Source organism: Anopheles merus, chromosome 2L, assembly GCF_017562075.2.
Source record: "Anopheles merus strain MAF chromosome 2L, AmerM5.1, whole genome shotgun sequence".
Classification (NCBI taxonomy): Eukaryota; Metazoa; Arthropoda; class Insecta; order Diptera; family Culicidae; genus Anopheles; species Anopheles merus.
Genome location: NC_054083.1, coordinates 51,715,703 through 51,734,846, shown reverse-complemented (window position 1 = coordinate 51,734,846; position 19,144 = coordinate 51,715,703). Strand labels below are relative to the sequence as shown.

General features: G+C 46.5%; 4 protein-coding genes across 7 annotated transcripts; 2 read left to right on the top strand and 2 right to left on the bottom strand.

The window, feature by feature from the left end:
* The first annotated feature begins 165 nt into the window (after positions 1–165).
* Positions 166–4,008, top strand: LOC121591426 (H(+)/Cl(-) exchange transporter 7). The gene is made up of 6 exons (XM_041911894.1): positions 166–820; positions 907–1,008; positions 1,523–2,848; positions 2,913–3,296; positions 3,364–3,522; positions 3,599–4,008. The coding sequence occupies exons 1-6, from the start codon at positions 728–730 to the stop codon at positions 3,812–3,814; spliced, it is 2,280 nt and encodes a 759-aa protein (XP_041767828.1). The 5' UTR covers positions 166–727; the 3' UTR covers positions 3,815–4,008.
* LOC121591427 lies at positions 3,911–8,689 on the bottom strand. 2 transcript variants are annotated; one of them, XM_041911896.1, is made up of 4 exons: positions 8,615–8,689; positions 5,962–6,712; positions 5,169–5,889; positions 3,911–4,850 (listed from the first exon to the last, which is right to left on the bottom strand). In XM_041911896.1, coding segments are annotated over exons 1-4 (1,983 nt in total). In that variant the 5' UTR covers positions 8,616–8,689; the 3' UTR covers positions 3,911–4,340. The 2 variants fall into 2 exon arrangements, with proteins under 2 accessions (XP_041767830.1, XP_041767829.1); XM_041911895.1 differs by lacking the exon at positions 8,615–8,689 and having other exon boundaries at positions 5,962–7,576.
* On the top strand, positions 7,991–9,717 carry LOC121591431 (superoxide dismutase [Cu-Zn]). Its single transcript, XM_041911901.1, has 3 exons — positions 7,991–8,239; positions 9,070–9,288; positions 9,379–9,717. The coding sequence occupies exons 1-3, from the start codon at positions 7,991–7,993 to the stop codon at positions 9,622–9,624; spliced, it is 714 nt and encodes a 237-aa protein (XP_041767835.1). The 3' UTR covers positions 9,625–9,717.
* Positions 9,718–9,758: 41 nt separating this feature from the next.
* On the bottom strand, positions 9,759–12,765 carry LOC121591428. Of its 3 annotated transcripts, none has more exons than XM_041911897.1 (14): positions 12,690–12,765; positions 12,503–12,630; positions 11,893–12,429; positions 11,715–11,825; positions 11,504–11,656; positions 11,400–11,441; positions 11,172–11,324; positions 11,069–11,110; positions 10,849–11,001; positions 10,746–10,787; positions 10,517–10,669; positions 10,392–10,448; positions 10,206–10,298; positions 9,759–10,115 (listed from the first exon to the last, which is right to left on the bottom strand). In XM_041911897.1, the coding sequence occupies exons 2-14, from the start codon at positions 12,623–12,625 to the stop codon at positions 9,765–9,767; spliced, it is 2,010 nt and encodes a 669-aa protein (XP_041767831.1). In that variant the 5' UTR covers positions 12,626–12,630; positions 12,690–12,765; the 3' UTR covers positions 9,759–9,764. The 3 variants fall into 3 exon arrangements, with proteins under 3 accessions (XP_041767831.1, XP_041767832.1, XP_041767833.1); XM_041911898.1 differs by having other exon boundaries at positions 11,504–11,653; XM_041911899.1 differs by lacking the exon at positions 12,690–12,765 and having other exon boundaries at positions 11,893–12,448; positions 12,503–12,588.
* Between the last annotated feature and the right edge of the window lie 6,379 nt (positions 12,766–19,144).

The window sequence follows — 19,144 nt, the reverse complement described above, 5'->3', positions numbered from 1 at the left end:
GGTGCGAATCAATTCCAGCCGAGCAGGAAAAGCAAATTGAATACAGGCTTTCATCTTTCAAGCAAACCGCTAACAGAACTGTTTTGGGTTTTATTTGAAAATCAGGGGTACATTTAAATCTTGATTTTTTTTTTGATAACGAGCCTCAACAATTGAACTATTTCTTCCGTCTAGAAACATTAAAAAAATATTTTTGTTTGTTTGGAACACCCAACAAGCCGCTTTCAAATCGGTTGCCGCCTGAGCGCGTAGTGTAACCACTAGCTAACATCACGTTCAACCCCCATTGACGTTTCAAACGTAAACAAACACACGAACACTTGTTGGTGATGCACGAAATACGCAGTACGGCTTCCTTTCTTTTCCAAAATGTTTAATTGTTGTGCGTGGAAAGTGCTCGTTTTACAGAAATCTCTCCATGAAATCAGTCCGTTTAGTGTATTCCGATAGGAGGGCGTTGTGTTGCTAGCTAAGCAAATGTAAATCATCCATCAAGCGAGTACCAGTTGTCAATGTTCGCTTCTTTGTTGCGCTCTTCCCCGGAACCGTTTTGTGATAGTGTGTGGTGGTAGGTTTTTGTTGTCTCTGACCTGTGCCTGTGCCTGTGCCTGTGCCATAGATTAGTCATCAGTGATTGCAAAGCGACTGGCGCTAATTCCTCGCATCAGTCAACCATTTTACTGTGCCCGAAAGCTGCTCTTTTAAACAACATACTTCCCCAAAAAACATGCCGCCCGGTGTGCGTTTGATAGACGTCGACAGTAGCGATGAAGAGAATTTGTTGGAGGAAGGAGTGCGAAATCGGCGCAGCCCGCGAAACGTACGGGAAAACTAAGTTTCTCCGGCTATTCAGCCGCGTGATGAAGATAATAACTATCTTCTGGGTTGTTTTCTGTTTTGTTCCAGGAACCGACCGATTTCAACATTCCCGCTACTAACGACGATGATGATGATGTCGATCCTGCCTTCAACTTAAACCGACGAAGCAAAGAAGCTTCCCAGTACGAGGTAAGATAGCGCAAACACAGTGAAAATGGCTGACGCAAACATTGTTGTATCTGAAATGCATCGTGCCGCATTCGTATTTGCACTGTTGCTGCTGCATTAGCTCTACCGTGAACTGAACAACAACAGTGTGTGCGTTATCAAAATTAGTTACAATTAAGTGTGCGGCAACACCCGAGAAAGTAGATTGCCGGGGAGCTATTGGGAAACGGATGATGATAAACCACACTCCTTTATTGTGGGACGTTTGACGAGCAGTCGGACGCCGGACGAGATAAGAAGACAATTCTCTGCCATACCGTGCTGAGGGCAAGAATAGTTGTAGTTTTGTTGCTGACTGTTAATCACACGTTTGTGTATCGTCGTGCGGGATGAAATGCGTGCGCTAAGCAGGTGCCACAATGCAGCAGCAAAAGTGGACAGACACGACTGAGGTTGCTTTCGACCTGCGCGCAGAGGTACACATGAAACCACCCTTGTAGTAATGTTCTCCTTTCTTTCTTCTTCCCATCCGCAGAGCTTGGACTACGATGTGTGCGAGAATGTGCTGTGGCGCCGCGATCAGACCAAGATCAAGCCAAAGTTTACCGTGCGGAAGGACTTTTCTCGCTGGGTCATTTCGCTCCAGATCGGTGTCTGCACCGCGCTGGTCGCCTGCTGTATCAACATCGTAATCGAGGAGGTGTCCCGGCTCAAGTACGGCTTCCTGAAGCGCCAGGTAGACGCGAATGTGCTGCACGGCGATCTGAGCATTCCCTACCTGTACTGGTCGCTGCTGAACCTGGTGCCGGTCGTGATCGGGGCCACGCTCGTCGCCTACGTCGAACCGGTCGCCGCCGGCAGTGGCATACCGCAGGTGAAATGCTACCTGAACGGGGTGAAGGTACCGCGGATCGTGCGCATCAAGACGCTCGCGGTGAAGGCGGTCGGCGTCGCTACCTCCGTCATTGGGGGGCTGGCCGGCGGCAAGGAAGGCCCGATGATACACAGTGGCGCCGTGATAGCGGCCGGCATATCGCAGGGCAAGAGCACCACCTTTCGGCGGGATTTGAAGATTCTGCAGCACTTCCGGGACGATCACGAAAAGCGCGACTTTGTGGTGGGCGGTGCGGCGGCCGGTGTAGCGGCCGCCTTCGGTGCCCCGATCGGGGGCATACTGTTCTCGCTCGAGGAGGCGGCCAGCTTCTGGAACCAGAGCCTCATCTGGCGCACGTTTTTCGCCTCCATCATCAGCTCGTTTACGCTGAACATTATCCTGTCGGCGTACCACGGGCTGAGCAGCTTCCGGTACCGGGGCCTGTTCAATTTGGGCGAGTTTGCGCCGCTCCCGTTCGAGTACTACGAGCTGCCGATCTTTATGCTGATGGGCGTGATCGGGGGGTGTACGGGGGCGTTATGGAACGCGCTCAACAGCCGACTGAACATGTTCCGTGCGCACGCCATCCGGCAGCGTTGGGCTAAGGTGCTGGAGGCGGCGTTCGTCGCCGTGCTGGGCGCAACGTTTGCGTGCCTGATGGCCTACACGATCAACGACTGCCGTCCGCTGGGTAACGATCCAACCGAGCAACCGGTGCAGCTGTTCTGCCAGGACAATGAGTACAATGCGGCGGCGGCACTGTGGTTCCAAACGCCCGAAGCAACGGTCAAGGCCCTGTTTCACGATCCACCCGGTTCGCACAAGATCCTTACGCTGGCCACGTTTGTGCTCATCTACTATCCGCTGTCGTGCGTCACGTACGGGCTGAGTGTCTCGTTGGGTATCTTCATCCCAACGCTGCTCATCGGAGCTGCCTGGGGTCGGCTGATAGCTTCCTTCACCGTGCTCGCTTTCCCAACCTCGATTGTAAGTGTGATCGAAGAGATAACTATGTAAACGTCTGTTGTTAATAAGCTTTCCTTTTTTACAGGCTTTTGTATCACCGGGTAAATACGCACTGATCGGAGCGGCCGCTCAGCTCGGTGGCGTTGTTCGAATGACGCTAAGCTTGAGCGTCATCTTGCTGGAAACGACCGGCAACATTGGCTTCATCCTGCCGATCATACTAACGCTAATGACGGCCAAATGGAGCGGAGATTACTTTAACGAAGGCATCTACGATACGCAGATCCGTACGTCGCGCGTGCCAATGCTGCCGTGGCACGTCGAACCGGAGTACCAGAATCTCTCGGCCCGCCACATCATGGCGCGGCCGGTGGTGTGTGTGCGAACGGAGGAGAAGGTTCAGTATCTGCTGGATATTTTGAAAAACACAACCCACAATGGTTTCCCCGTCGTCGAGGATGGTGATGATGTAAGTTCATTTTGTTAGGAAAAGTTAACTTAACCCTGAGTAAGGTGGTTTTAATTACGTTTTACAGGGCTCACGCGTGAATGGACGACTGATTGGGCTAATATTGCGCTCCCAGCTCGTTGTGATACTGAAGCGTAGCCTCTACGTCGAATCGAGCCGCTTCTGGGAGTCGACTGTCAGCATTGAAGCGTTCCGCGACGAGTACCCGCGCTACCCAGCCGTTGAGGTAATTAGGAACATTGGATTAGGTCCCTTTTGTGTATGGAGGTTTTATGTTAACTAAAATGTCCTGTCTTCTGTAGGATCTACACGTAAACGAATACAAGCGGAGCGGCAGTTTCTCTGTCAACATGAACATGTTCATGAACCCTTCGCCGTACAGCGTGGAGGAGGGCACATCGGTACCACGGATCTTTCAGCTGTTCCGTGCCCTCGGATTGCGCCATCTCGTCGTGGTGTCGTCGGAAAACCGTGTGCGGGGCATTATTACGCGCAAGGATTTCCTTAAACACCATTAAGTTCTGTCTCTCTCTGTTTCTCTCTTTATCACGCTGCGAAAGCGGCCATGCCAAATGTGAATGCAAACGTGTTATTTCTTTCGCTTTCGTTTTTTATTAATTAAGTGCCCATTATATTAGGGTGTAGTTTTACCTTTTTCGACACATTTGTGTGTATTTGTTGTGTGCTGTTGCTTGTGTTGTGGCTGAGAAGATATAAAAAAAAACAACAACTCACACACATACTCAAGTGTAGATATTGTTCGCGTAAGCATTAAGGTATCGATTAGGCAATGTGCGATTCTCGATAGTGTTTGGGTATGAAAGATAAAGAACATTGAATTAGGTGTGAGTGCCTTTCGTGAATGAAAAGAAGCTTAACTGAGGAAAGAAGCACACTGAGCACTGATATGTAAGGAAATTGAGCGAGCTTTTCAGAAAAGCTGTGTGTAGTGTATAATAGTAACATTTTGTCATTCATACAAAATCTTACATTCAAATAATGATAATAATCTAAACGAAAAGTAGTAGAGCGTTTCTTTACTTCCTATTGAAAGTATCCGGCTGTTGGTAAGATGCGTGAACGCAACCGGAACCACAGCAGTTCGGCAATCAGCACCGCTACCGTAAGCAGGTAACCCCAGCCCAGCGTCACCAGTGCGGGCCACACGTCCACGATCGACACCGGTATGAAGCTGCTGCCCCCAACGCACCGTGGTTTCTTGGTGTAAAGCAGCGTATGCTCGCGGCCCTGTATTCCGAACTCGCGCAATTTAAACAAATTTATACGTACCGGCTCGCGGAAGGAGCTGTTCTTCTGTACCGCGTAGTACGGTTCGATCACCTTCAAATATTCTACCTCCTGCAGGCCACACTTTTCCTCCTCCTGAAACGTTTCGCTGATGAGCTTGTAGCCAACGCCCCTCTCGACGTGAAACGCGTAGTGGCCCTGTCGGATCAGCTCAACGCCCTGTGCGAGGGGGAGAAAGTTTTCCGTCCCATCTTTGTTTCGCATTTTGCGCTCGTAAAGTGCCTTCCGGATGGGTTCCGTTTCCGTCTGTGTGGATTGAATATGGGAGAACGATAATTATCATACAGGGTTTTCCTGGGGTTCTCGTAGTTGTGGGACACTTCCTTGACTCTTTCTTATTGGAGGTGAACTTCATTTGTTGGAAATTGGACTCTATGGCACCCTTTTTGAACAGGCTCCTTCAAAACTCCCATTGGATTTGTCCAACAAGGGTGCTATAGAGTCCAATTCCCATTACCATTAAGTTCATTTCAAGTGAGAAACAGTCAATAAAGTGCCCCAAAGCTATGAGAACTCCTGAAAAACCCTGTAATAGCTACTCGTGAAACTTAACAGCAAACATACCCGAAAGTAGTACTGATTGTAAACGGTATCCTCAGCGCCGGTTTTTAATCTCGACGCCAGCAAATCTTCCAGCGTTTGTATCTTGGTGGAAGGGGACTGAATGAGGGCGACAATGTTTGCCGAATAGCTGGCATAGAGGAACATCAGCACCACCAGGCACAGCAGTATCAGGCATCTCGAGGGTGCCGTTTGCGGTTCGATAAACGACCCCTGCTGGCAGGTGGTACCGAACACATTGAGCAGCGTATCGGATAACCCGGTAACGGTGGCGGGGCTGTTGCTACCGATTGCACTTCCTCCTCTTCCTCCTCCTCCTGCATTGTAACGCTGCTCGGTGCGTAACATCACCAGCAGCAGTACGCCGGACAGCACGATGAAGCTGACCGTACAGTACCAAACGTACTGATCGAACGGCAGCACAAACACGTTGTTGGTGAAGGAAAGCTTCGGGGCACGAAATATAAAGCTGGCCCGCGTCGAAGCGGTCATCGAAAGGAAATCGACCGCCTTGATACGGTCCTGGGTGAAAAACATGGACGTACCGCCGAGATCGGCCAGATCGCGTTGCAGCTCACCGATCATGCCGTTGTAGCGATCCGTTTCCCGATCCCGATAGCCCCACGTGTCCACGATGCTGAACTTGACCGTTGCGTTGAGTGCATGGGCGACCGACTTTGTGAGGAGATAGTTCACACGCGATATTGTATCGATGTGTTTATCACTGGAAAGGGAACAGAGGAGAAAATTAATAGTAAGCCTCATTGAAAGCCGCCTAAACACACACAACACTTACTGAAGATCATCCAAATGGTTCAGCGTTTCATTGTGCAGTATGACGAGAGAAGCGCGCAGCTGAAATTTGTGGAAATTTTGCCTCCTTATCGACGTCACCGGTGGTCGTACTTTAGAACCAACCACCACCCGTACTCCCAGTGCTGCGTTCCAAGTGCCAAACGTTTCGTAGATCGGCGCAGAAGAGCTCGCCAAGCTCGCCGCCAGACGATACTGTTGCCTAACCAGATGCTGACCGGTGCTGGTTTCCGTGCAAAAGTAAAACAGCTCATTGCTGACCAGCAACGGTAACCGATCGAGCACCGAATACTCGCTACAATTGCTCCAACCCCGCACAGATCCTCCCGGATACTCAATGCTGCTTCGGAACACGATCCACCGTACGCGGTAGTAAAGCAGCTGCCGTGCACTTTCGAGCAATCGATCCGTGCCGGGGCAGGATAGATCGAGTACGATCACGATTTGATGCTGATTAGGATCGTGCCAGGGAAGATGGCGCTGATCGATTGGAGCGAAGCGAACGGAAGCAGTGCCACTGTGCGAGGTGCCAGTTGATTCGCGTACGCTTTGCCAAAGCGCATACCGAACGGAGGGTGACCAGCAGGTCAGCACGAGCAGCTGGTGGGCTCGGTCCAGATGTACTAAGAGATCTCTTACGGCGGCAATTCGTTGATCAGTTTGCGTATGCGAGGACAACGGGTTAACAGCAGTTGCTTGAGGAGTACCATTGCTAACGGTTAGCACTTTCAGCACTATTAAACATTGTACGAGAAATTGAAGATATGGAAATTTGTCCATTGGATTAAGATCCTACAACGACTTTGCACCACTAACGTTGCCTAATGCTTTGGAGTGTGCCTTTTATAGAATATCCCAAAGATAGTCCTCTTTCGAAGCTCTTCATCGTTTGAAGACCAAAGAAAGATATAATTTGGAAAATGGGTAGTTTCTCACCGATTGGCGTGAGAAATGAAGCAAATGGTGCCGCCTTCTGTTTACTCAAAGCTGTTTTACTTATTAAGTACGGAGGCATAACATCGATACCTTTGTGTAATAAGCATTCAAATCTTCGTCAATTACTTATTCATATTATTTGGGAACCAACGAGAAGAACCTTAGAACGGTTTGAAAATGCACTTCCCATACATCGCTCAAAATTGCGCATCCCCAAATGCAGTTGGCGTGTAGGTCAAGTACTGCACTATGCAAAAAAAACAAGGTGCATCGGTTCTGAACGATGTGCATGAACTATCATCCATCATCCGTAACCGATGACCTAAAGAGACAGCGGGTTTAGTATGAGTAAGAGAAAGACCTTCGTTGGTTGCGGGTTTCCCACCGGGCCTGACTCATTGCGCAAACATGCAATCATGTGGCGAGGTCCAAGCACTAATCATACACAGCAAGCAGGTTGAGTAGCGCCACTAAACCCGCCCTGTTTTTCCTCACCTTTACATGCGTTTGGAAAGGGAAATGGAATTGTTCGTATATTGGAATGTCTTCTTTTTTTTTGACATTCTTCGTAAAGGACATGATGTATCGGAAGAGCCCAAAAACCGCAGCCCAGGCACGTCTAGTAGGCAGCGCTTCTTAATAGCAGTTCTATTGCAACGTCTTCCTCCCGCCCTCCGCGGCAAACGAACGTAGTTGGCATAGGGTGGAGTAGAACGCAATGCGTCTTGTGCCTCACGCATCACCGCCGTTTTGATTGTTCTCTGCGCCCTGTCTGTCTTATGCCGGCAGCCCGATAATTACCCGTAAGCATTTCCAGCCACTTCCCCCATGTGCGCGGCACGACCTTTCTACTAGCTGCTAATGCACGTTGCAAGCGGTGTGATGCACCTTCCGCACGACGGTGCTTGTGTGGTGTGGCTTCTCCCATCACGATGCGTTCTAATCACAATAAATCTTACCTCCAACGGGCCAGGTACGATTAGTTGTAGTTTGGTAGCGTTTGAGAGTGTACCTTTCCGCGGAGTAGTTCCGACGACGACGGTTCTCTGTGTGTGTGTGTGTGTGTGTGCGTTTTCATGTCCACCGTTGGCAAGCAAGTATTCCCGACGACAACCATGCGAAGGTATCCTGCCATAGTTGGAACGCTCTGTCTGGTGGTTGGACTCTGTGGTTTGAGTTCGGTTACTGGCCAGTCGGCGATCGTTGGACGGCTGACGGATGATGTGGAGTTTATCGATCCAACTGTTGGGCTGGGACCGGGCGGTACCGCCAGTGGCATCCCGCTAGGACCTGGCGGTTTCCGTGGCTTCGAAATCCTTCCCAGAGTAAGTTGCTCCAAGTAGGCTGTAGTGTGTACGTTTGGATCTACGTTCTACAAAGAGATGTGATGTGAAATCAGCAACTAAGTTAATCGGAATGAGCTCAAAGACACGTGATGTAGCATGAATTAAGGATCACCAAGTGATGAACAATTAGAATAATATAGAACTTGTTTAAAATCACAAGGCCAGTGGTTATCTTGTGACATAAGATACCAATAAAACACTTTATAGCAAGTTTCGCGTTAAAATACTTGCAAAAAAGTGAAACTATAGCACATATAGCATCTCTTAATTGTTGTCTTCTGACGTGATATGGTGTTGTCTTTTCCTTAAAAAAAAAACTCTCAATCGAGAGAAGTATCTGATTAAAATCGTTACTATCTATTCAAAGGTGCCACACACTGACGTTAAACGAATTTTGAACGCAAAAACTCATGTTAACATCGTGTAACTTAAACTGCGCACAACGTATGTATGCTGTGGTGGCCAATGTTACAACGCCTACTTGCTTCTGTTGTGTTGCACGTTCTCACCTAGAATTAATTATTCCATCACGGGAGATGTTTGGTGAGCAATTCCATATCAGCGTGTGTAAATCAGCGTGAAGACGTAATGTGCGCATCTACCCAGTGAGCAGTGCGTGTACCTATCGCACAAATTGCGTGAGAATTCATTTTCCGAAACGAAGATGACGGCCACCGAATGCAAATACGGGTGAATCGAACGAATCGCCTCGCTGCGTTGTAGTTAACCTTTTTTCTTTCTTTCAACTTCCCTTTCCTTCCCTTTGTTTCCGTTTTGTTTTTCCTTCCCATCACCACCACCACCGCCAGCCGGAACCTTCGTGGAAGGTGGGCGCAACACTGGTAGCGGACAATCCGGAGCAGCAGATCATGGGAACGATTTCCTTCCGCCAGTGGGCACCGGGTCACGTGCAGACGGCCATCAATGTTACGGGGCTGCCGGTGGGGAAGCACGCCGTCCATGTGCACGCGTTCGGCGATATGCGCGAGGGATGCAAATCGACCGGACCGCACTTTCGCAGCAGCATTGTAAGGCATATCAGTCCCCTTCCTCAAGGGAATGACGGGGGAAGTGAATTATAATGTTTGCGTGATTGAATTATTCCGTCCTTTCTACAGATCGGCAACATCGAGGTAAAGGAGGACGGCAACGCGATGATCGACTTCCACAGCCCGTACATCAATCTGTTCGGGTTTGCGGGCATCGTCGGGCGCTCGATCGTGATACACGAGAAACCGTCCGAGGTCTACCGGTTTCCGGACCTGTCCATTAACAACCCGATCTCCTTCCAGGGCGAGGAGGACACGGTCGGTGCGCGGATTGCCTGCGGGCTCATCACGATTCTCGATAATGTTGCTCCCTAGGAGGAGTCCACCTATCCACAATAAAAAAAAACAACCGACGATGATGATTGTGATAACATGTAAAATATTTAACAGTTTTTCATTTTACAATACGATGAACCTGGTGCAGGACTATAAAAATCAACAGCTAACAATAATCTCTATTGCGATTCACGCGCACCGCACAAAATACGCAAAATGATCGGCATAAGATCCTCAACACGGACGGTTGGGTTTAGAATAAGGTTCATGTCTGTCGCTATTCGCTGCAGTAGAGCGAGTTTCGCGAACAACGACACCGCTGGCACATACAAATCGGTAGGTTTAATAAATAGCAGCGGCATCCAGTTGCGTATCGAGTCGTACACGTTTTTCTTCCTCTTCAGATGTGGTCCCAGTGCCGCCTCATACTGGAAGAGGGTGCTTATATCAATGCGGTTCGGTGGTGGAGCGGCCAGTAGCGCCGGTTCAGTTTGCCTAACATCATCGCCCGAACTGTGGTGTTCCGTGTTCTGCAAGAAAGAGAAACGGACTTGTTACACAGACATGCATTGAGAAAGTAAACAAGCCGGTTATTTGAACCTGCCGCGCTGCATACGTACAGGAGAAGTCGCCGTTCCGTTAAATATTACCGTTCTAACTGAGTTTGTATCACTTTCAATGCTTGATGCCGTGCTGGATCGCGGTTTTGGAAGCTAAATTATACAGTTTTGAAAAATGTAACATTTTATGACGGCTAATTATGAATTCCTTTGCGTAATGGTACAAACAAGGAAAGAGTAACTTACAGTTTCTTCCTGTTGCTCTTCCTCCGCGGATTCAACATCTGTTGAATCCAACACACACTGAAAGGCAGGATAAGTCATTGAGTACAAATTCAGGAATATATCAGCCACCATAACTTTATACTTACATCTGATATGCGATGCGGATTATCCGGTTGTTCTTTAGACGGGGATACATTGCCAACGCTAGGATGTGTCGATGGCGGAGGGACATTCGCACCATTCGGGACAGGTTCATCCACGTTGCCATTGAGAACTGGTTCGTGAGATTCAGTCCGCATCTATTGTTGATTTAAAAAAAGCCCTTTTAAATCGTTTGAATCGTTTGAATCAAAGTACATATGAAAAGCCACTTACATCGTCATCTTCTTCTTCACTGTCCGTCGAATCGAACACACACTGAAAGTAAGGAAAAATAAGGTCAATCATACTGGAATGATGTGCAAACACTTCTGCTTACATCTGGCATCCGAACGAAACTCTCCTGCAGTTCTTCAGACGATGATACATTGCCATCGCTATGATGTGTCGATGGCGGAGGGACATTGGAATCAATCGGGACAGATTTATCCACGTTGCCATTGACAACTGGTTCGTGAGATTCATTTCGCATCTATTGTTGATTAAAAAAAAGCCCTTTTAAATCGTTTGAATCAAAGTAAATAAGAAAAGCAACTTACATCTTCATCTTCTTGTTCACTATCCGTTGAATCGAACACACACTGAAAGAAAGGAAAATTAAGGTCCGGTAAACTGAAATGAAATTCAGTTAGTGAGGCTTACATCTGGCATAGGACAGAAACTCTCCTGTAGTTCTTCAGACGAGGATACATCGCCATCGCTAGGATGTGTCGATGGCAGAGGGACATTCGCATCAATTGGGGCAGATTTATCCACGTTGCCATGGACAACTGGTTGGTAGGATTTATTCTGCATCTATTTTTCATAAAAAGGCCTTTCTAAATCGTTTGAACAATTTTAAACAAGATGTACAAATGAAAAGCAACTTACATCTTCATCTTCGTCTTCACTGTCCGTTGAATCGAAGACACACTGAAAGAAAGGAAAAATAAGGTCAAACAAACTGGAATGAAGGTCAATTTTCTGCTACTTACATCTGGCATAGGATAGAAACTCTCCTGTGGTTCTTCAGACGTGGATACGTTGCCATCGCTAGGATGCGTCGATCGGGGAGGGATATCCGCATCAATCGGGATAAGTTTATCCACGTTACCATTTTCCTGAACCGATTCGGGAGAATCATTCTTCTGAAATCGAACAAAATACATTTAATATTCTACAATTCACAGTGTCCAATTACATTACATTTCCATGTATATCCAACATCTGCAGCACCAGTGTATCACAGTCCAACGATTCAAAGCTCAACAGTTGGCGTGGTGAAAACGGTGCAGGAGGAGCTGGTGAAGTACATTCCTAAAACAAAGCAAACAGGAAAGTGAAGCAACATCCCAAACTCAACCACACACACAGCAATGCTAACCTCTATCCGTACCGGTACATTGTCCAGCAGTATCATCGACGATGAGCAAGATTCCTGCGACGATTGTTGTGTGATAGCTACGGGTGCTTTTCGTACTGTCCGATTCATATAAGCAGGAAACTTAGAAAACCATAAATCACCGCACATTGCCATCTTTAGCCGATGTCTTGACTTGGTCGGCTTGAGCAGAAACTTTTGCCATCGTTCCGACAGCTCATACGCGGGATCTTGCACGTTTATGCATATCTGCATGCTGGACGTGTGGTAGCGCTTGAACAGTTTCACCACATCCGCGTCGTATCGTGGATCGATTTCGTACTTGATGATTAGCTTGTTGCGGGCTATAATGGCGGGATCCTGGAGGACCAGCGCGGAGACCTGATACTGCACGCGCAATTTGTACACTCGCTCGAGAAACGGGTACTGGAGCCGATCGATCATTCGCTGATCATCGGTGTATTCTTTCAGATGGCTTACAATTCGTTGTTTATAATGCATTCGTACTGTTCTCCAGGGATAGTTTTCGCCCGTTTCAAACTGTAAAGCAACAAGAGAACTGGTTAGCAGGTGAAACGGTCGCTCATGGTACACTATTTGTAGGGCCGGGTACCATAATTTCTTCGGCAATGTTTTCCCATCGTTCTTGCTCGCTGCAAGAATCGTCGATGTGTTCCACCAGCTTCAGCACCAGGAGTTGATTGTGCTCTGCAGAAAAATGCTTTCTTTCCAGCATTTCGTCTAAAGCGGAAAAAGTAAATGGTAACCGAAACTGATCCACTTTGCACGATAAAACTCACCTTTCGCGGTTCATTTCGTTCTAGACGCTGGACGCCGGCTTGGATCAGCTGGCTGTGCATCCCCAAGGTCCTTGAAAGAGAACAGGTCGAAGCGCTTAGAGTAAATTGACAGAAAGTCATGGGAAAATTTTGACAGTTAAAGTGAACATTGTTTATGTTTAGCGATGGACGTTGCTATGGAGTGAATGAGAGTTTTGTTCAGCATTTCACATTCAATTCCTGTTAGAATATTTGAATAATTAGAATCCAAATAGAATATTACATGACTGATACAATCCAAGGATCTCATTTATCATTCGTAGCCAGGTTATAAGTAAATGACGGTATGCATATTGTACCAGTGTGTATCGATTGGATGTTTCATTTTACTCTCAGTGTTCAATTGAAAGTAAAAAGGACTTCTTTAACACAGTTGAACATGTTAAACATTTCGTTTTTCCAGCAGGACCGTTGCAAACGGTAGTGGTTTGTGGTCACGGAATGGCAAACAATGAAAAAGGTTATCAATGTTTCTGAATACAGAGTAGACTGCAATTACTTCTCCTTTATTCTCCAGAAGTGATTGACCGCAAGAAATTTAACCAATATAACCTTCCTAATAGTAAATTCGTCCACTTTTCCGCGTTAACTATTAGCCGTTTGTTTGTAAACACTTTTTCATGAAACTGTCAAAAACGAGCTGAAAATGGCAACCTAGCAACGGGCTTTGCATCGACCTGTTCTCCTTAATAGATCTTGGTGCATCCCATACGAACTGACAAACGAAAGCAAGAAGCCCAAATGACAATCGGACTAGTGATGTGCTCTTTGGACTGCACCCACGACTCCGATCCGACTCCGGCTACTGTGAGTCCGATTCCGAATCCGGCAAAATTTGACCTATTTGTCATTGTTCTCTAGCTCACAACCAATTCACTTTCGGATCGATCGGTTCACTTCCAAACATCGCGGTGGTTACGTTAAGACTAATTTATTATACATATTTACAATTCACTAACACCTTAATCCTATTCTAATCCTAAGTCTGTCACCAATATATACACATTTTAGATCCGTCTAGCGGATTGCCTACTCATAGGCGCAAACATTCCCGACCACCTAAAAATTCATATTTTTACCCACTTCATTGAATTTCCTTATTTATCTGCCGATACCTTAATTCATCATATCTCACATCAATTTCATAAATTGATGTTTTAAATATTAGATCCCTCTCTTATGCATTCCTCCACCACTTATAATTATATATGTATGTTGTACTCATTATCTATATTTTATCAATCACTCCTCTAACTGCTACTTCCTTTTCACCTTTTCGACGATCACTGGTTAGGCAAAATACAAATACGAACTACTGGTCGCTTGATATCTTTCGCGTTGGACGTTCGCAATGTTACTACCCGTACCACACCGTCACTCCCTGGATGGACTTCTGACACCCTTGCTAATGGCCATTTCGTTGGGGGTACATTATCCTCGCGTAACAAGACTAACATACCGGGCACGATTGCGGTTACAGATCCATGCCACTTAGTTCTCGCATGGAGCTGTTGAAGATATTCAGTCTTCCATCTGACCCAAAACTGCTGCAACCGTTTTCTGACCAACCGCCAATGATTTAAACGGTTATCTGGGATGTCCTTCACATCGATCTCTATAACGTGCTGCAGGTGAGATCCCGTCAAAAAGTGCCCTGGGGTTAGCGCTTCAAAGTCCGACGGGTCATCTGACAGTGGGGTAATGGGCCTCGAATTCAAGCACGCTTCGATTTCTGTAAGTAAAGTGGTCATGTCTTCGTACGATGCTGAAGCATTTCCAAGAACTCTTATTAAGTGAAATTTCATTGATCTTACGGCAGCTTCCCACAATCCACCAAAGTGTGGGGCACGAGGTGGGATGAACTTCCACTGGATTGTATTTTCCGCACTCCATGCTGAAACCTCTTCTCTATGCTTTAGCGAGCATAGCATTTCATATAATTGATGTAGCTCGTTTGCTGCTCCCTTAAAGTTGGTTCCATTGTCTGAATGCAGCTCCGTCACCAGCCCTCGTCTTGCAACAAATCTCCTGAGTGCAGCCAAGAAGGCTGGAGTGCTTAAATCGGATACTAATTCCAAATGAACGGCTCGAGTTACAAAACAAACAAAAACGGCTACAAATGCCTTTGTCGGTGCTCCTCTTCGATGTTGTGCCTTGATCCATACAGGTCCGCAATAGTCCACCCCCGATATCGCGAATGGTCTTGCTTCTGTTACTCGATTTGCAGGAAGATCGGCCATTGGTTGAACCACTCCCTTTGGATTACATTTAAAGCACCTAATACATTTGTGGCATACTTTTTTCACTATCGATCTTGCCCCAAATATCCAGAATCGTTGTCTGATCGCAGTCAGAGTTGTTTGTACTCCAGCGTGCAATTGTTTTAGGTGATAATGTTCAGCCAGCATTTTTCCCAACATATGGTTTTTTGGCACAGCTATTGGATTTTTTGCATCTATACCCATGTGAGCATTTTGTAATCTTCCATTTAACCGAATGATCCCTTCTGCGTCGATAAATGGCTTATATCCTCTCAATGGAGATGACTGGGGAATTTCCTTCTTACTTGTGAGACAATTTAATTCCTTTTCAAAACATTGTTTCTGAGCTAGTCGACACAATACCCGCTCTGATCGCAAACGTTCTTCTGTGGTGAGGATTAGCGTCTCGTATTGAACTACTGAAGATCCATGCTGTTCTGACTCTCTCTTTGATCGCATTCGCACACCTTGTAGGCACCTTAAGCAGTAACCTACTATTAGCCGAAGCTTAGCGAAAGATGAACAACGATCGAACAACCAGTCAACAAATGTCTCTTCATTGACTGAAGAGGCTATTAACTCCACCTTCCGTTCTTCGCCTGTTGATATTGCTCTTGCTTCAGGCAATGTTGGCCATTTTTCTTCAGCTTCTGATAGCCAAGTAGGCCCCGACCACCAAAGCGCATTATTGATTAATCGCGATGGTTCACATCCTCTCGACACTAAATCGGCTGGATTGTCTACTCCCGGTACATGTCGCCAATTACATCCAGCGGTCAACAATTGGATCTTTGCCGTGCGATTGCCCACAAACGTTTTCCACACATGATGAGGGGACTGGATCCAATGCCATGTTGTCATAGAATCAGTCCATAGGAAACACGGCCCTCCACGCAGCCTCCCCTTTCTTGCAAAGTCCCATAGACGGCTTCCTAACAGCGCTGCACACAACTCTAATCTCGCAATGGTCAAACGCTTTGCCAATGGAGCAACCTTGGATCGAGAGATCAGCAGCTGCACCTTCGCTGCTCCCGACGGGGCTACATTTCGCACATACAAACATGCACCATATCCACGCTCAGATGCATCACAAAATATATGATACTCTATCGTCTCACTCGAGCACACCAACCGTGGAAGCTTTACATCTTGCAGCACATGAAGTTGGGTTGCAAAATTTGTCCATTCTCGACACAAGTCTTCCGGCAACTCTTTATCCCAAGGCCACGAAATTCCATTAACATCTTTCAGCTTCCATAACTTCTGCATAAAGATTTTTGCCACCATTTTGATGGGGTCCACAAATCCCAGAGGATCGTAAATCCTAGCGATCGCACCCATTACATTTCGCTTGGTAGCACTGGATGACAACATGATGCTAGGAACTCGTACTCTCATTATATCCGTCCTCGGCTCCCATATTACTCCTAATGTACTGACCATGCTTTCTCCCACATTTAATACGTGCACATCTGTCTTGGCTAGATCTTCCTTTGGAATTCCCTTTAATGCTTCTACCATGTTTGAAGCCCATTTCCGGAGCTTAAATCCTGCCTTTGCCAACATTTCGACCACGTCTTGTCGTATTAGTTTTGCTTGATCTGCAGATTCGGCACCCGAAATCAAATCATCAACGTAGAAATCGTTGTACCATCGTTTTGACGCCGGAAATTCACTCTCACCATCTTCAAAGGCTCGCCTTAACGTTTTTATTGCCAGGTACGGGGCACATGCGGTTCCATACGTGACAGTGTTTAGTTTAAATGTACCCACTGGCTCTGACTCATGTGATCGCCAAAAAATGCACTGCAGTTCTCGATCCTTCTCATCTATTAACACCTGCCGATACATTTTCTCCACATCGGCTACCATTGCAACTTTGTTAAATCGAAAGCGCAATAAAATAGAGACAAGATCGTCTTGCAATTGAGGTCCGGTCAACAAAATATCGTTCAAAGACCTTCCACTGTCTGTTTTGCACGAAGCATCAAACACGACCCTGCACTTGGTAGTTGTGCTGTCTAGCTTCCATACGGCATGATGAGGTAAATAGTATCGTATACTCTGTTTGTTCCTCTCATCGGTTACCTTTGTCATGTGACTTAATTGAAGATATTCATCCATAAACTTATGATATTCTTCGCTCAAGCATGTATCCCTCTTCATTCGCCGCTCTACTGCTCCGAATCGTTTTAGAGAAATTTCATATGATTCTCCTATTTCCCTTTTATAGTTGTCCTTCTTTGGCAACTGTACTATATATCTCCCATCTTCATTTCGTCGTGTTGTTTTATCATACCATTCTTCACATAGTTGCTCCTCTGTTGACAAAATCTTCTCCTCAGGAATATCTTCCAATCTTACTAGCCTTTCCATTGCAGCATTAAAATCATCATCTATCGCACATCCCGCAATGCTTTCGTTGAAATTGTCCTCAATAGCCTCTGTCATTTTCCCGCTGACAATCCAACCTAACTTTGTTTCGAGCAATCGAGGAAGATATGACGCCAACCTTATTTTTCCTTCACCCAGCAACTCTGCAAACAAGCCGGCTCCTATTAGAATATCAATTCGCTCTGGCTTGTTGAACGTTGGATCTGCCAAGGCTATACCTGATGGTATGTTCCATCGATTGACTTCTACCATCTGACTCGGATAGTCGGATGTAACCTTCGGTAACACCAAAAATTGCAATCCTGCTTGGAAATCGGAAACACGCGATCTAATGCTGGTAGAAACCATACTGGTTGCAGTAACTGCCACTGCACCAATTCCTGATAACGGTCTGGACATTCGCAATCTATTCAATTTTAGTTGTTGTGCCAGTCGTTCAGTAATAAAGTTAGACTGCGATCCTTGATCTAGCAACGCCCTAGCTGGTAACTCTTCATTATCACTTCCGCGTATCCATACCAGTGCTGTTGACAACCACACCATGTTTCTAGTTCTACCTGATACTCTGGTTGTCGCATTAATCGTTGTCGTTTCTTCTCCATTGGGTGTAAGCTGCTCTACCTGTGATGCCTGTGCTGCCACTTGGATCGCTTCCTGTCGTTTGCAAAGCAGCGTGTTATGTTTGCCGTGACAATGACTGCATTTACTCTCGTTCCGACAAAATCTTATTTGATGGTTCCCCTTCAAGCAGCTAAAACATAAATTGTGTTTCTTCGCCAACCCTTCCCGTTGCAAAAGTGACATACCTTCAAACGTCGTACATTCCAACAAGAGGTGATTTGCCTTACATGCTGGACAAACCCTTTTGTCATTGTATGAAGACTGGGCGGCGCATGTGACAGCATATGAGTGCGGCAATCTGTTTATCTTCTGGTCCGGCAAACGATTCCGCTGGTATGCCTTTGTTGCTGACCTTGTCCCGATCACACCGATGCTATGAAGCGCTGTGCTGTTTAGAATTCGTATCCTTTTCTCGCAGAATTCCATCAACAGGTCGTAGGTGTCGGTCTTGTTTTCCACTGCAAAATGTTCATACGCAATTAGTGTGGTGTTATCGAATTTGTACATTACCAGTGTCGTGAGCGGTGTGTTCCAATGTTGCGTTGGTTCTTCCAGCCGTTTCATTCCTTGAACCAGTCGTCGTGTTTCGTTAACAATTCTGGTTAATTCAGATGACGTTGCGGCACTCATCGGTTCCAGCTGAACAAGTGCTTTAAAATATTCCCTTCGCAGCTGCTTACAGGGTTTCCCACGATTTATTGGTTGGTTCCCATCATTTTTTGGTGGGTTCCCATATTTTTTTGGTGCGTTCCCACGATTTTTTGGTCGTTTCCCAGAATTTGTTGGTCCAATTGTATTGATATCCAATCGGAAAATACCAATAAATTATGGGAACGAACCAAAAATCTATGGGATACGACCAAAAAATCGTGGGAACGCACCAAAAAATCATGGGAACTGACCAATAAATCGTGGGAAACCCTGTATTGTCGTCGTATCTCTGCAACAGGGTGTCCCAGGTTGACGCGTAGCTTTTCTCCTCCAGCGGCACATGCTCAAACTGTAGTGCAGCTTCTCCCTTCAGCGAAGCTAAAAGGTACTGAAGTTTGGCTACATCCGGTAGCTCAGCCACATCATGCACTAAAGACACAAAACGATCCTTATACGTTACCCACTGGGTAATGTTACCATCAAACGTCG

What these genes read in the sequence shown, in the direction of transcription:
- LOC121591426 (XM_041911894.1), top strand. Translation starts at nt 728, where the DNA reads ATGCCGCCCGGTGTGCGTTTGATAGACGTCGACAGTAGCGATGAAGAG. An exon ending in ATCGGCGCAGCCCGCGAAAC is followed by an intron (nt 821 to 906) that starts GTACGGGAAAAC and finishes GTTTTGTTCCAG; the next exon opens with GAACCGACCGATTTCAACAT. An exon ending in TCGCTTTCCCAACCTCGATT is followed by an intron (nt 2,849 to 2,912) that starts GTAAGTGTGATC and finishes CCTTTTTTACAG; the next exon opens with GCTTTTGTATCACCGGGTAA.
- LOC121591427 (XM_041911895.1), bottom strand. Translation starts at nt 6,758, where the DNA reads ATGGACAAATTTCCATATCTTCAATTTCTCGTACAATGTTTAATAGTG. An exon ending in AACCATTTGGATGATCTTCA is followed by an intron (nt 5,890 to 5,961) that starts GTAAGTGTTGTG and finishes TTCCCTTTCCAG; the next exon opens with TGATAAACACATCGATACAA. An exon ending in ACAATCAGTACTACTTTCGG is followed by an intron (nt 4,851 to 5,168) that starts GTATGTTTGCTG and finishes CAATCCACACAG; the next exon opens with ACGGAAACGGAACCCATCCG.
- LOC121591431 (XM_041911901.1), top strand. Translation starts at nt 7,991, where the DNA reads ATGTCCACCGTTGGCAAGCAAGTATTCCCGACGACAACCATGCGAAGG. An exon ending in GCTTCGAAATCCTTCCCAGA is followed by an intron (nt 8,240 to 9,069) that starts GTAAGTTGCTCC and finishes CACCACCGCCAG; the next exon opens with CCGGAACCTTCGTGGAAGGT. An exon ending in CGCACTTTCGCAGCAGCATT is followed by an intron (nt 9,289 to 9,378) that starts GTAAGGCATATC and finishes TCCTTTCTACAG; the next exon opens with ATCGGCAACATCGAGGTAAA.
- LOC121591428 (XM_041911897.1), bottom strand. Translation starts at nt 12,625, where the DNA reads ATGCTGGAAAGAAAGCATTTTTCTGCAGAGCACAATCAACTCCTGGTG. An exon ending in GTTTCGTTCGGATGCCAGAT is followed by an intron (nt 10,788 to 10,848) that starts GTAAGCAGAAGT and finishes CCTTACTTTCAG; the next exon opens with TGTGTGTTCGATTCGACGGA. An exon ending in ACGGAACGGCGACTTCTCCT is followed by an intron (nt 10,116 to 10,205) that starts GTACGTATGCAG and finishes TCTTTCTTGCAG; the next exon opens with AACACGGAACACCACAGTTC.